The sequence below is a fragment of the Moschus berezovskii genome, chromosome 7, assembly GCF_049115385.1.
Source record: "Moschus berezovskii isolate FMDL1 chromosome 7, NW_MosBer_1.0, whole genome shotgun sequence".
NCBI lineage: Eukaryota > Metazoa > Chordata > Mammalia > Artiodactyla > Moschidae > Moschus > Moschus berezovskii.
The window spans coordinates 58203954-58220831 of record NC_142466.1 but is presented as its reverse complement, the minus strand read 5'-3'; the positions used below and the strand labels follow the sequence as shown (position 1 = coordinate 58220831).

General features: G+C 40.8%; 1 protein-coding gene across 1 annotated transcript in view; it reads left to right on the top strand.

The window, feature by feature from the left end:
• Positions 1-547: 547 nt before the first annotated feature.
• TRPM6 (transient receptor potential cation channel subfamily M member 6) overlaps positions 548-16878 on the top strand; it is a 154416-nt gene continuing 138085 nt past the window's right edge. Inside the window, exon 1 of the mRNA XM_055426893.2 lies at positions 548-712. Within this exon, the coding sequence (XP_055282868.2) occupies positions 704-712 (9 nt within the window). The 5' untranslated portion in view covers positions 548-703. The remainder of the gene's footprint in view (positions 713-16878) is intronic.

Here is a 16878-nt window from a genome sequence, read left to right as displayed (position 1 = left end):
TATAAATGTTTGGATTTTTTTTTCTATTTTTTTTTTTTTTTTGCCACATCATGTGCCATATGGGATATTATTTACCTGACCAGGGCTCAAACCTGTGCCCCCTGCAGTGGAAGTGCAGTGTCTTAACCACTGGATCATCAGTGAAGTCCCAAAACTTTGGAATTTGAAGGAAAAGGATCTTTCTTTTAAGAGGGTGATAAAGAAATTTAAAAGTAAGAAAAAGCCTTTTATAATCATAGTTTTAATAAAATAACCACTAACAAAGTCGGTAGAGGCTCGAAATAGATTTTTATTTAAATCAGTAACTAAAGGCTGGCTCAGGAGGACAGTGTATTCACAGTACACACGTCCAGGATTGATAAGGTTCCCTTAGCCAATTTCCTACAGCTGGAGAGCTCAAGTAGATGACGACAATAAGAGTGTTAATCATTTTCCCTACCAGGCAATCATAGTCACAAGTTCCTGCTAAAAGTGAAATCAGCCCCTTGGGTTTAAAAGCAGCTGAAAACTTTTTCCTCAGTTCACGTTGGAATTTCTCCCTTTCAGGTTAAGCACATGGAAATTTGTTTGGCAATTCTTTTTACATCACAGTTTCCATTACTTGCTCCCACAAACCGGGGTTTATCTGATTGTGTGGTAGATGGAAACCTCAGGATAAAATTCAATGGCTGAAGGTTGAGTAAAATTTACCCTGGCCGTGGTTATGAAGAGGGTAAGTGACTGGACCTCTTTGTTGCTCTTGAGTTTATTTTCTCATATGCTAGATTTTATATATTATAAAATGCAAAAGGCATAATCTTGCATTTATAGTCAACCATTTAGATGTGTTTGGTGGCTGTTTTTAAGTGATCACAGGCCAAAACCAAGAATTTAAAACACACAATTAGGCATGTATGCCAAACAAAATTGTTTAATTTTTCTCCTAAAAATAATTATTTCTATTAACTATGCAGTTTATTTGGTTAATTGAACTGTAATTAAAATGTCTTTCTACATTGATGGAATGTTGAACTGTTTAGTAAGTAGACTGGAGACAGTTTTAAGTGATCAAAAAGATAAATAATTTTGATTATTGGAACTAGCCAAAGCAGGAACTGAATGGAACATCTCGGGGGAGACTTCAAATGTCAGATACTCTAGCGAAACTTATTTTATGGCTGTGTGTTTTTATTTAGCAAGATGACTTTATTTTCTTGTTTCTTGAAATAAATTTGAAGTTAGTCATAGCAGTTTCATAAATGAAACCTAAACAGATATTTCAGTTATTGTTTTTCTGGAAAAATAAAGAATGATATTTGGGCATAATAGAAGTACTTTCATTAGAAGAATACTGACTTTTCTTGCACATTTCAGTTGTGGTGACCTTTTATTTCCAAAAAAAAAATCCAGAATTTCTCTTTTGAGGCCCAGAACAGTCCTGGGCATATAGAAGACTTTGTGGGATAAGTTATTGATTATTTGTCTAGTTTTAAGTCTGACTTACATTAATGGATATCAGAATATATCTTCTAGTCACTTGTATAAAACTTTATTCAGTGCTCAATAAGTCAATGATGAATTTAAAAGGAAGTAGAAAAAGGTCTTTATCTGAAAGGAATTTAATTTGCCTCTTTCCCACTATAAATCAAACCTTTCCATTTTGGAGAACTTTAATACTTTTCTTCCGAGTGTTGGAAAAATTATGGAAAATGCCACCTATTTTTTACAGCAACATTGCATCATTCCTGTCTTATGATCCTTTCTGTCCTCAATATCTAGCACAGGGCTTCACACACAGTAGGATGGCATTGTTGCTGAGTATTCTTTCCACAAATTTTATGCAATTCTTGTTTGGGGTTGATTTTGTAGATCTTTTTTCTTCTCTTGTATTTCTTGATTGCTGCTGCTGCTGCTGCTAAGTCGCTTCAGTCGTGTCCAACTCTGTGCGACCCCATAGACAGCAGCCAACCAGGCTTCCCTGTCCCTGGGATTCTCCAGGCAAGAACACTGGAGTGGGTTGCCATTTCCTTCTCCAATGCGTGAAACTGAAGTTGCTCAGGCGTGTCTGACTCTTCACGACCCCATGGACTGCAGCCTACCAGGCTCCTCTGCCCATGGGATTTTCCAAGCAAGAGACTGGAGTGGGTTGCCTATATAAGGTTTAAAAAATTAAAAATTAAAATTAGAAAAAGAGAAAAAAAAAAAAAGGAAAAATCCACAGAACCGCAAAAGCCCAACGTAGAGGCAGAGGTTTATAACAACAATAAAAAGTGTGACTAAGAAAAAAAAATGTTCAAAAGCTTAATTGGATTTCTTTGTGCCAATAAAATTGACAAATACAACGCAGGGGGTGGGGGAAGAAAGGAAAAGAAAAAAAAAAACTAAAAGAATCTACAGAACAAGTCAAAAAATAAGAATAATAATAAATGTTTTTCTTGAGTCACTGCTGTCAGAGTCCTTTCCCTCGCTGGGAGTCACAGTCCACCTCACCTCCCTAGGATGCCCTCCAACACTGTGCTGATCTCTAGACCTGCTGTGGGGGCAGCTCAGATTCTAATCTGGTCCTACTCCTGTGTGTTCTTGCCTCCAATGTCCACAGCTATCACAACTAGTGCGTTTTCTTTTGTGGGAGCTCTCAATGTCCTTTTATATATTGCATAGACACAGAGTCTGCCTAGCTGATCATGTGGATTTAATCTCAGCTTGTACAGCTGGTGGGAAGGTTTTGGGTCTTCTTCCTTAGCCACTCTGCCCCTTGGTTTCAATTGTGGTTTTACTTCCACCTCTATATGTGGGTCATCCACTGGAGTTTACTCCTGAGGCTGCCCTGGAGGACTTGGGTTTGCTTCTGTGAGGGTCATGTTGGAGGTGGTGCAACTGCTTGGGTCACAGGGGTTCTGGCAGCACCAGGTACTCAGGGGAGTTGGCGGCTAGGGAAGCAGGAAATATAGTGCTCTAGAAGGGTATGGCAACCAGTATTAGCCAATATGCTCCACTATTCTTGCCTGGAGAACCCCACTCCCTGACAGAAGCCTGGAAAGCCACAGTCAACAGGGTTGCAAAGGGTTGGACACAACGGAAGCAACCTGGGTACATAGACGCAAGACTCTTTTGCCTGTGGCAGCTCTGCCCCAGTAAGATTTGAGCATGAAGGTGGTACAGTTGCTTGGCTTGTGGGGACCCTGGCAGCACCAAGTGTGCAGGGACATGAACTGCCTCCACTGTAGGAGTTATGGCCCTATCAGAGTCTTTTTTCAATCCTCTTGCAGCTGGTGATCAGAATGCCTCTTTGGCCTTTCTCCATAGCTCTGCCCATTCAGGCACTTAGAAGGTTTCCTTGCCTGGGGTCCTTTGCTGTTGTTTGGCACGTCAGGCACATAGAGGGGGCCCCTCTGGCTGGCATCCTACTCTATAGATCAGTGCATCAGGCACCTAAAGGGGCACCCTAGGTGGGGTCCTACTCTGTAGTTCAGTGTGTCAGGCATTTGATGGGTCAGCCTATCTATTGTTCAGCTGACTGATGCTGGCATGTGGGGAGAGAGAGGCTATGGTGATGGCTCCACCCCCTATGCATGATTCAGCAGAATCACCTTGCTTCCATGTCTGCCTGGCTTTCCTTCACTTGCATTTCCCACCATGATCTCCTCCCTCAAATCCCCTCAATCTGTCTCTCTGCAGTCAACAGCAGCTCTTGACCTGGGATTTCTCCACAATCCCTAAACTCCGGGTCCAAGCCACTGTGCCCTCCAGGGGAGCAGCTTTCATGTCCAGGGTATGTATGGCTGTGGCAAGGACTGTCTGATTCTCATTCCATTTAGGCTGCCACAGATCAGTTGTTTCACTGTCAGCCTTAAATATTTCTCCTCTGACTCAGACAATTGCCCTGATGTGGGGATTGCACCCCTGCTTCAGTTCCCCCACCAGCTGAGGGCAGGTCCAGTCCTATGAACACTTCTGTTTTTCCCCCTAGTTCCTTCATCTTACCAAGTTTTGCATGGGTCTAAATATTCTTTTCTGCTGGTCAGGTCCTCCTGTCCATTCTCAGCTGGTGTTCTGCATGCACTTCTGTGGCTGAAGGTGTATTCCTGATGTATCCATGGAGAGAGAAGTACTCCACATCCACCTACTCTTCCACCATCTTGTTCTCCTGCAGTTCTTAATCATGGCATATTGCTATTATCCCTCCTTCCTCCTCCTAGGCTGAACATTGTATTCCATACACATTTAGTACATTTGTTGAATGAATGATTGGTGATTGACTCTGGCTTGTAATTTCTGTGAATATGGGTGATAAATTGGGTTCAGAGGGAGATGAGTGAAGGCTGTATCAGTTTGGGATTCTTCTGGTTGTCAGTGACAGAATATCTGACTAAAATTGGCAGAAGCAGAAGCAAAAGGGAGTTTACTGGCTCATATAGCAGTTTAATGATGCACCTGATTTGAGAACAGCTAGACACTATGGCACAAAGTGATCTCTCTGTCTGTCTTATCTCTCTTTCTCTTATTCTGTTCTTAGACAGGCTTTCTCTTTGAGGTTATAGAATAGCTGCCAATGGGAAAAAAGTAAGTGTCTTTCAGCAATCCTGGAAAACATGAAAGTTCCTCAGAGTGGACCAAGAGTGACAGTAGTCAGGAGAGTTACTGTACTGGTTTCATGAGCTTCTAGGGTCAGGGGTAAAGCCTCAAGCAGGACAACTAAACTGAAGATGGGGAAAGGAGAATCCCCAAGTAAAAATCAAGATTGTTGCCACAAGAAAGGGGAATAGATACTTGATAATTACACAACAAATGTCAAATGCAAGGTAAGAAGATTACTTCTCTTTTTTTCCATTCTCTTTAACATAAATATATCCAAATATGAGTAAATAATTGCTGGGAGAACTCAATCAACTCTAACTCTATAAGGACGTGCATATAGGTACTAACTATTAAAGAGAAAGCAGCTGGAAAGACCAAAGAAGAGGGCTTCTGAATTGTTTGAACCCAGAACCCCATCTAGAACAGTGACTCTGAAATTTGCTCTATATTGAAATTAACTGGGGGTAATTCTGATGCTCAGACCATTCCTTATAAAACATATCCTTATAAAGCATCAGCATTTTTAGGCTCTCAGGTGTATCGTGTTATATGCAAGTTGGAGACCCAGTGGTCAAGGGATATATCATGGAAGATTTAGAATAGTTTTAAAGGTACCTGAAACTGTACCTTGGATATAATAGATCCTCCATAAATACCTGATAATGATTTAAAAGAGGAAAAGAACATAAGCGGGCAAAGGTATGTGTGGGGATATTTGTAAACTGTTTACTGTCTGTCTGCATCATGTTCAGTTCTCAGTATACATTTCTCACTTGCTCTTCTTAGTCAAGATTAAAAAAAGCAAAACTCCATGTACGGTAAGGAAATAAAGGTTCAGTCATGCAAAGTAACTTGGCAAAAGGTCAACCAATAAGTAAAACTGGTCTTTTGGGCTCTAGATTATATACTCTTTCACAATACCACAATCTGTGACAAATTGCAGATGTCAGGCATGAGTTTAAAGGGGAACTCAGCTGTTGGGTGTAGCAAGTAAATTTATCTGACTAAAGAATATACACCAGGCATGAAGGCAGTACTGAAAAGTTGACAGAAGTGGCCTCATCAACAGCACAGGTTGGGAAACAAGGACCTGTGTGCCAAGTTCAGTCCACCACCTGTTTTAGAAATAATTTTTTCTTGGAACACAGCCACATTTGTTTTCATGTTATCTATGGCTGCTTTTGTACTACCATGGCAGACCTGAGTAGTTGTGACAGATACCATATGACTTATAAAGTCTAGCCAGCACTTTACAGAAAAAGTTTGAGCTAGAGTTTGACCTAGAGTTTATGTTTTCAAGTGATAAGCAGTTCTGAGAATGGAAGAGATTGCCATTATCAGTCTAGGACTGATAATGCTTATGGCCATATGAGTAGGATTCTCCAAACCTCCATTCATTCAGCTAACATTTACTGAGCATCTACAAGGTGCCTGACTTTCTGAGCTCAGTTGAAATGCAGTGCAATAAATTCTACAGTGAAAAATAGGATTCCAAAATAAGATAGATTTTCTCTCTGCTTCTAGGCTACATGAGGGCAGGTTTTGCTTCTGTTTTTACTCATCATCATTGTCTCAGCCTAGTAGACAGTAGAGGGGTCACTAAACTTTTGATGATTAAAATAATGATCAATTAATGTGGTAGAGGTAAACATAGGATGCCAGAGAAACATAGCTAACCCAAACTCTGATAGAATGAGGTCAAGTTATGAAGCTGAAGAGGTGGAAGAAGTGAAAGGACAAATTGGGGAGGGAAAGGAGCAGGGAGGACGGAAGGGTTATAGTAGGAGTTCACTGAACCCATCTTGGGTGAGGTCTATCACTGTGGGACTGGAGACAAAGAGAACTATGATCCTGAGCAGCATTTGGTGAAAGATTTGATGTGATAATATAACACAGAAAAGTCTATTCAGTTCCCAAATCAAAACCCTAAAGAAGCTTCCTGCTGCCTACAGGATAAAATCAAGATTCCTTGGTGAGACCTTGAAGTCATCTATGGTTTGTTCTCTGTTGGTTTAATAGAGAAAGTGAAAGTCGCTCAGTCATGTCTGACTCTTTGCGACCCCATGAATTATACAGTCCATGGAATTCTCCAGGCCAGAATACTGGACTGGGTTTCCGTTCCCTTCTCCAGGGGATCTTCCCAACCCAGGTCTCCCGCATTGCAGGTGGGTTCTTTACCAGCTGAGTCACCAGGGAAACCCAAAAATAGTGGAGTGGTGGCCTATCCCTTCTATAGCAGATCTTCCCAGCCCAGGAGTTGAACTGGGGTCTCCTGCATTGTAGGCAGATTCTTTACCAGCTGAGCTACCAGGGAAGCCCCCGGTTTAACCATATTGCCCTTAATTCCTTACCTCAGTTCCCACCATCTAGCTTTATGCTTTCTGATTATGCTTTATTCAGTCTTGACTTTGTGCCTTGTAAAAAGACATGTCCCCACTTGGGATGCCCTTTTCTTTCTCTCTCTCTCCTATTCATTATATCAGATGTAAAATACACCTAGACTTTTCTTCTTTCTTTCTTTTTAGCCTCACCACATGGCATGTGGGATCTTACTTCCCCCACCAGGGACAGAACCCATGCCTCCTGCAGTGGGAGTGTGGAGTCTTAACTACCGGAGTGCCAGGGAAGTCCCACAGGTAGACTCTTGACATATTTTCCCACCTACTCCAGTCCTCACTGATATGTCTTCTCCAGATCCCACCACATGCTAACATCCACTTCTTGTCTTCAGACACAAAATCAGTACTGCATAGGACTATTTTGAGCTGTTTTGTGGGTTAATGCTTTACCTCCATCATGAGAATGAAAGTTCCTGGAAAAAGCGGTCATAAAATGTTTCCCACATATCCTCTTAGTGCCCAACAATACTTTATGCACACTTGATATTTAAGTAGACACTTAAATGCTTATTGAGTAAATAAATGAATGAGTCAGATGAATAAAAAGTTATGAGGTTAGATATGCTGCTGAAAAAGGAAGTCAAAGAATGGATAATAACTAGAGGAGATGCTAATTGCACAAGGAAAATAAATAGTACTTTGTGGTTTGAAGTATTTTCAAAAAGTGCAGGTTTTGAGGGAAAATATTTAAATTTATTTTAAAACATTATAGTAGAAATTCAGACGTGGAAAAATAATCTTATATACTTCTCAGTTTAAGGCACTTTATTGTAATCTATAAGATCATGCTCTTTTTTAAAAAAACAATCTGTTTATTTATGTGTCCCTTTTTATCTCTTTTCCTATTGTCATTACTCTATGGCAGCCATTCTAATTCAGTTAATGTGTGTTTTCTTTTTATATCAGTTTTTGTAAACTGTGTATTTTTTGTTTTTTAGTACATATTTAAAACATATATTATGTAATGCCTAATAGATCTCAGTTTGTGTTCTTTTTTCACTAAGTGGTAAAGTTTTAAAGATATGTACATAATTGCTACCATATAGATCTGTTGTTTCTACATGAGACATCAATATGAATTCACCACATTTTACCTGTTTACACCTCCAGTGATAGAAACCATCTTCATACATCTAGTGTGAGAGTTTATTTGGGTTATATCTCCAGGAATGGCATTTCTGGATCACAGGGTATGCATTATTTAATTTGACTAAGAAGTACTAAATTTCACTGCAGAATGGTGACATTAGTCTATATACATGTTCCCTCTCCTCAGCCCCCTCCCTTCCCAAATAAAGCCTCTTTCACTTAAAAAAAAAAAAAAGAAAGAAATCTGCCTGTGGGAACCTTTCCAGGCTCTGTGACAGTGTTTCTATAAACTAGTACTTGGGTGCAGTCTCAAAAACAGCAGAATGATCTCTCTTCATTTTCAAGGCAAACCATTCAGTATCACAGTAATCCAAGTCTATGCCCCAACCATGCTTGTATGCCAAAGAAGCTGAAGTTGAACGGTTCTATAAGGACCTACAAGACCTTCTGGAACTAACACCAAAAAAAGATGTCCTTTTCATTGTAGGGGACTGGAAAGCAAAAGTAGGAAATCAAGAGTTACCTGGATGTTACCACAGATGTATAGATCAGTCTTTGGGACTCTGTGGGAAAGGGTGAGGGTGGGATGATTTGGGAGAATGGCATTGAAACACTTATGTTGTCATATGTGAAATGAATCACTAGTTCAGGGTCAATGCATGTTATAGGATACTCGGGGCTGGCATGCGGGGATGACCCAGAGGGAGGATAAAGGGAGGAGGGAGGTGGGAGGGGGGTTCAGGAGGGGGAACTTATGTAAACCCGGGGCAAATTCATGTCAATGTATGGCAAAACCAACCAATATAATATTGTAAAATAATTTGCCTCCAATAAAAAATAAATTAATTACAAAAAAAAAAAAAAGAGTTACCTGGAGTAACAGGCAAGTTTGGCCTTAGAGTACAAAATGAAGCAGGGCAAAGGATAACAGTTTTGCCAAGAGAACGCCCTCTTCAAACAACACAAGAGATGACTCTACACATGGACATCACCAGTTGGTCAATACCAAAATCAGATTGATTATTTCTTTGCATTTGAAGATGGAGAAGCTCTATACAGTCAGCCAAAACAAGACTAGGATCTGACTGTGGCTCAGATCATGAACTCCTTATTGCAAAATTCAGACTTTGATTGAAGAAAGTAGGGGAAAACCACTAAACCATTCAGGTATGACCTAAATCAAATACCTTATGTTTATACAGTGGAAGTGACAAATAGATTCAATGGCTTAGATCTGATAGACAGAGTGCCTGAAAAACTATGGGTGGAGGTTCAAACATTGTACAGAAGGTGGTGATCAAAACCATCCCCAAGAAATAGAAATGCAAAAAGGCAAAATGGTTGTCTGAGGAGGCCTTACAAATAACTGAGAAAAGAAGAGAAGCTAAAGGCAAAGGAAAAAAGGAAAGATATGCCCATTTGAATGTAGAGTTCCAAAGAATAGTAAGGAGAGATAAGAAAGCCTTCCTAAGTGAACAATGCAAAGAGATAGAGGAAAACAACAGAATGGAAAAGACTAGAGATGTCTTCACAAAAATTAAAGATACCAAGGGAAGATTTCATGCAAAAATGGGCACAATAAAGGACAGAAATGGTATGGACCTAATAGAAGCAGAAGATATAAGAAGAGGTGGCAAGAATACACAGATACTATACAAATCCTCAAAGATGATGCTGTTAAAGCGCTGCATTCAATATGCCAGCAAATTTGAAAACTCAGCAGTGGCCACAGGACTGGAAAAGGTCCATTTTCATTCCAATCCCAAAGAAAGGCAATGCCAAAGAATGTTCAGTTCATAACTCAGTTGTGTCCAACTCTGCAGCCCCATGGACTGTAGCATGCCCCACTTCCCTATCCATCACCAACTCCCGGGGCTTGCTCAAACTCATGTCCATTGAGTCAGTGATGCCATTCAACCATTTCATTCTCTGTCATCCCCTTCTCCTCCTGCTTTCAATCTTTCCCAGCTGGGAAAGATTGCTGGGAAAGAATGTTCAAACTACCACATAACTGCACTCACTTTACATGCTAGCAAAGCAATACTCAAAATTCTCCAGGCTAGACTTCAACAGTATGTGAACTGAGAACTTCCAGATGTTCAAGCTGGATTTAGAAAAGGCAGAGCAATGAGAGATCAAATTGGCAACATCCACTGAATCCTAGAAAAAGCAAGAGAATTCGAGAAAAACGTCTATGTCTGCTTTATTGACTATGTAAAGCCTTTGACTGTGTGGACCACATCAGTGGAAAACTCTTCAAGAGATGGGAATACCAGACCACCTTACCTGCCTCCTGAGAAATCTGTATGCAAGTCAAGAAGCAACAGTTAGAACCAGACATGGAACAACTGACTGGTTCCAAATTGGGAAAGGAGTACGTCAAGGCTGTATATTGTCACCCTGTTTATTTAACTCATATGCAGAGTACATCATGAGAAATGCCGGGCTGGATGAAGCACAAGCTGGAATCCAGACTGCTGGGAGAAATATCAATAACCTCAGATTTTGCAGATGACATCACAGTTATGGGCAGAAAGTGAAGAGGAATTAAAGAGCCTCTTGATGAAAGTGAAAGAGGAGAGTGAAAAACCTGGCTTAAAACTCAACATTCAAAAAACTAAGATCATGGCATCCAGTCCCATCACTTCACGGCAAATAGATGGGGAAACAATGGAAATAGTGCCAAACTTTATTTTCTTGGGCTCCAACATCACTGCAGATGGTGACTGCAGCCATGAAATTAAAAGATACTTTCTCCTTGGAAGAGAAGCTATGATAAACCTAAACAGAATATTAAAAAGCAGAGACATTACTTTGCCAACAAATATCCATATAGTCAAAGCTGTGGTTTTTCCAGTAGTCATGTATGGATGTGAGAGTAGGACCATAAAGAAGGCTGAGCACTGAAGAATTGATGTATTTGAACTGTGGTGTTGGAGAAAACTCTTGAGAGTCTCTTAGACTGCAAGGAGATCCAACCAGTCCATCCTAAAGGATGTCAATCCTAAATATTCATTGGAAGGCCTGATGCTGAAGCTGAAGCTCCAATACTTTGACCACCTGATGGGAAGAGCTGATTCATTAGCAAAGACCCTGATGCAGGGAAAGATTGAAGTCAGGAGGAGAAGGGGACGACAGAGGATGAGATGGTTGGATGGCATCACTGATTCAATGGACATAAGTTTGAGCACACTCCGGGAATGGTGAAGGGCAGGGAAGCCTGGTGTGCTGCAGTCCATGGGGTCACAAAGAGTCGGACATGACTGAGCAACTGAATAGCAAATGAGAACTTCTTATTATCTAGTTCTCTAATTTTTGCTAGACTAACACAGTTAAAACTGATATCGCGTTGTTTTAATGGGTGTTCCATTGTTTATTAATGAGTTTCAATATCTTCAGTTTATTTCACTTTCTTCTATAAATTGTCTGATTTCGAGATATTTTCTGTTATTTATTAAGGGAATTCTTTTGCTTGTTAATTTTTTAAATGTCTTTTTGGATCCTTTACTTTTATTATTTAAAAAATTTTTTTAATTGATTTTTGGCTGTGCTGGATCTTCACTGCTGTGTATGGGCTTTCTCTAGTTGCAGAAAGTTGGGGCTACTCTTCATTATTGTACACAGGCTTCTCATTGTGGTGGCTTCTCTTGTTGAGGAGCAGGGATCTAGGTACGTGGCCTTCAGTAGTTGCAGCATGTGGGCTCACTAGCTGTGGGTGCATGAGATTTGTTGCTTTGCAGCATGTGTGATCCTCCCAGACCAGGGATCCAACCTGTGTCCCGTGCATTGGCAGCAGGTTCTTAAGCACTAGACTATCAGGGAAGTCCTGCTTGCCAGTTTACATTTATAGTAAATGTTTATTAAAACATTTTTAAACCAAGAAAATTAGCTTAAGTTGTAACATTGAATTCAGTTCAGTTCAGTCGCTCAGTCGTGTCCGACTCTTCGCGACCCCATGAATCACAGAACGCCAGGCCTCCCTGTCCATCACCAACTCCTGGAGTTCACTCAAACTCATGTCCACAAAGTCGGTGATGTCATCCAGCCATCTCATTCTCTGTCGTCCCCTTCTCCTCCCGCCCCCAACCCCTCCCAGCATCAGAGTCTTCTCCAGTGAGTCAACTCGTCGCATGAGGTGGCCAAAGTAGTGCAGTTTCAGCTTTAGCATCAGTCCTTCCAATGAATACGCAGCACTGATCTCCTTTAGAATGGACTGGTTGGATCTCCGAATTACTTTATACCAAATACCTCTTCCGTTCCGTTCCGTCGCTCAGTCGTGTCTGACTCTTTGCGACCCCGTGGACTGTAGCCTACCAGGTTTCTCCGTCCATGGGATTCTCCAGGCAAGAATACTGGAGTGGGTTACCATTTCCTTCTCCAGGGGATCTTCCCGACCCAGGGATCGAACGCGGATCTCCCGCATTGGAGGCAGACGCTTTAACCTCTGAGCCACCAGGGAAGCCCAAATACCTCTTACATTTTTATTATTAAACATTATTTCTGAATTTGAGATGATTGCAGTGGCTGTGTAGCTTTTTGACCATCTCAAATCCCCACATAAAAAATATATAGCAAAACAAACACAAAACAAAACCCATGGAGAAAATTTGCAACAGAACTAAATAGACTTCAGTTTCTACTTTGGCATATAAGGAGATTAGAAGTTTCACTTCCAATGCCACACCAAGAAAAAAACTGAACAAGTTGAAAATCAACAACTCTTTTTGAAGAAATGTCAACAGAAATTTCTAAAACTGAAATGCAAAGAGAAAAAGGGAGTGAAAGGAAAAAGACAGGTATAAAAAAGAGATATTCGATCCTATGGGACAATTAGAAAATGCATAACATATGTGCTTCCCAGGTGGCTCAGTGGTGAAGACCCCACCTGCCAGTGAAGGCGTTGTGGGTTTGATCCCTTGGTGAGGAAGATACCCTGGAGGTTGAACTGGCAACCCACTCCTGTATTTTTGCCTGGAAAATTCCATGGACAGAGAGCCTGTGGGCTACAGTCCATGGGGTGGCAAAGAATCATATATGACCGAGTACACACATACAGTCACAACGTCTGTGCAATGGCAATATCAGAAGAAAGGGATAAGCACAGATATTCCCCCAAATTAATGATAAGGACCAAACCACAGATCCGGAAGCTCATAGAACACCAAGAAGAATAAATACCAAACTAAGTGACAAGTTAATTCTAGGAAATCCTGAGTACAATCAGGTAGAAATCACCAACAACCAGAATATGTATGTTATTATCATCTATGTGCAAGATAGAAGAGAGAAGCAGTGGTGTGGCAGATGAACTGAGAACAGGAGAAACTCAAAGGTGCGGCCAGATCATCACTAAGAAGTGTGGTGGGCACTTTGAGAACATCAACTGACCTGAGGAGGGGTTCTGCCTACTCCATCAGTGAGTGAGGGCAAGCAGCTTTGTGATAAAGCATAAAGGACTGTTAAGTCCACCCCCATCATCTCTTGAAATGAACCCTCTATGGTTTCTTCTCAAAGTGCTCAAATGGGAAAACTTGCTGGGAGAGAAAACAATATTGTTTTCATGAGCTTTCCCTGAGTAATCTACTGAAGAATAACTTAGCAACCAAAATAATATGAGAGACCTTATCATATCATTGTACTGGCATTAGGCATCAAATATACTGTATGATTACTTGTAGAACTAATATTATGTGAATATTTAAAAGGAAAAGTGTATATAATGATGACCTGATCAAAGAATATAGACGTGGTATAAGTATTATAAAAGGAGAAAATTATGGTAGCATGTGCAAAAGTTGTTCAAATGGCCTTCAGAAGTCATAATGATTAGTGATAGTATTGGAATTGTTTCCTGAGACTGTTGTATGTTTACGTATTAATGGTTATTTAATTTTGTTGCCTCTGTACTTCAGAACCAGGATTCTTTGTGTAGTTGAAAAGAATCAGATTTAATATAAAAGAAGTTAAATAAAAATTTTCAATCCTGTATATGAATTGGAAATTTAAGTATGAACTCATAAGGTATTTTATCTCTTTACTGAAAAGATCTAGAAATAATGATCAACCAAGCACCCATGGCACCCAGACTCTGGTCTTTCTCTAGATAATTCTGAATAAAGTAAACCAAGATTTCTTAGAGAAATGGCTTTTTTTTAGCCCATACTTTTCTTTTTCTTTCATTCCTTTTTTTTTTTGGCTGTGTCACACGGCATGTGGGGTCTTGGTTTCCTGACCAGGGGTAGAACCTGGACCCCCTGAAATTGGAAGCTCAGAGTCTTAACCACGGGACCACCAGGAAGTAAGAGCAAGCAATTTTAAGAAAACCCTGAAAACCTATAGAGAGCAAAAGAGTAATTAAAGACTACTAGGATTATCTCAAATAACTCTGGAGACAATTTGAAGAGGCCCCCACTGGGAAAGATGAGACAAGTTGAGTTTCAGTAGCAGTAGGATTTGCCATGAATTGTAAATTAGTTACGTAGTTGCTGCTGCTGCTAAGTCACTTCAGTCGTGTCCGACTCTGTGCGACCCCATAGACGGCAGCCGACCAGACTCCCCCGTCCCTGGGATTCTCCAGGCAAGAACACTGGAGTGGGTTGCCATTTCCTTCTCCAGTGTGTGAAAGTGAAAAGTGAAAGTGAAGTCGCTCAGTCGTGTCTGACTAGTAGCGACCCCATGGACTGCAGCCCACCAGGCTCCTCTGTCCATGCGATTTTCTAGGCAAGAGTACTGGAGTGGCTTGCCATTGCCTTCTCCGAGTTATGTAGTACTGCTGTGTAAAGAAAAGTTGCTCTGGGACTTCCCTTGTGGTCCAGTGGTTAAGACATCCCACTTCTAATGCAGGGGATGTGGGTTCAGTCTGTGGTCAGGGAATGAAGATCCTGCATGTCACAACTAAAAGATCCCATATGCTGCAACTAAGGGCTTCGCAGGTGGCTCTGTGGTATAGAACCTGCCTGTCAAGGCAGGAGTCCCAGGAGACGTGAGTTCAATTCCCGGGTCAGGAAGAGCCTCTGGAGGAGGAAATGGCACCCTACTCCAGTATTCTTGCCTGGAAAATTCTATGAACAGAGGAGCCCGGCAGGCTACAGTACATGGGTCACAAAGAGTTGGACACAACTGAGACCCAGTGTAGCAAAATAAATAAATAAATATTAAAAAGAAAAAGTGTGTAGTAGTCACTTAATTGTGTCTGATTCTTTGGGACCCCTTGGACTACAGCCTGCTAGGTTCCTCTGTCCATGGAATTCTCCAGACAAGAATACTGGAGTGGTGCCATTTCCTTCTCCAGTAGATCCACCTGACCCAGGGATCAAACCTGGGTCTTCTGCATTACAGGTAGATTCTTTACCATCTGAGATACCAAAGCATTAATTAAAAAAAAAAAAATTGCTCCAAAGCCTTGCTTAAAGCCAGACAAGTTTATCATATTGCAGTTTCACAGTCAGGAATTCAAGATCAACTTAACTGTGATCTTATCTCAGGGTCCTTAGGGAGATTGCAGTCAGGCTGTTCAGTGGGAATATGCTTATTGGAATCTGGGCATGGAAGACACACTTTGAAACACATTCACATGGCTCTTTTTTTTTTTTTTTAATTTTTTAACACCAGAAACATTTGTATTGGAGTATAGCCAATTAACAATGTTGTGATAGTTTCAGATGAACAGTGAAGGGACTCAGACATACATATAGATGTATCCATTCTCCCCCAAACCCCTTTCCCATCCAGGCTGACACATAACATTGAGCAGAGTTCCATGCGCTATACAATAGGTTTTGTTGGTTATACATTTTAAATATAGCCGTGTGTACATGAACTTACTTACAAAACAGAAAGAGACTCACAGACTTAGAAAACGAACTCATGGTTGCTGTGGGGAAGGGACGGTTAAGGACTTTGGGAAGGTCATGTATACATGACTCTTGACAGGCTTACAGGCTGCTTACAACATGGCTTCCCTCAGAGTGAGGGTGGAGGAAGGGCAGTCTGGTGAGCACTAAAAACGAAAGCTGAAGACTTTTAACCTAATCTTGGAAGTGGCACACCATTACTTCTGCTGTACAAGCATACCTTGTTTTATTGTGGCTTGCTTTATTGTACTTCATAGATAATGCTTTTATTTTACAAATTGAAGGTTTGTGACCACCCTGAATTGAGCAAGTCTCTTGGCTCAATTTTTCCAACAGCATTTGCTCACTGTGTGGTTCTGTGTCAGATTTTGATAACTCCTGCAATTTATCATTGTTGTTATGGTGATCTGTGATCTTTGATGTTACTATTATGATTGTTTTAAGCACCATGAACCATACCCTATAAGACTGTGACCTTAAAAATTGCGTGTGTTCTGACTGTTCCACCTGCTGATTGTCCCTGCTTCTCTGTCCCTCTTATTGGGCCTTCCTATTCTGAGATACAACAATATTGAAATTAGGCCCGTAATGACCCTACAGTGGCATCTAAGTGTTCACTTTAGATCAAAAGCCAGAAATGATTAAGCTTAGTGAAGAAGGTATGTCGAAAAGATATAGGCAGAAAGCTGAGTCTCTTGCACTAAAACTTGTGAATGCAAAGGAAATGTTCTTGAAGGAAATGAAAAGTGCTACTCCAGGGAACCCACAAATGGTAAGAAAGCGAAACAGCCTTATTGCTGATATGGGTTAATTCTGAGTTATCTGGATAGAAGAGAAAATGAGCCCCAAATTTCCTTAATTCAGAGCAAGGTCCTAACTCTTTTTAATTCTAGGAAAGCCAAGAGAAGTGAGAAAGCTGCTGAAGAAAAGTTTGAAGCTAGCAGAGATTGGTTAATGAGATTAAAGAAAGAAGCCATTTC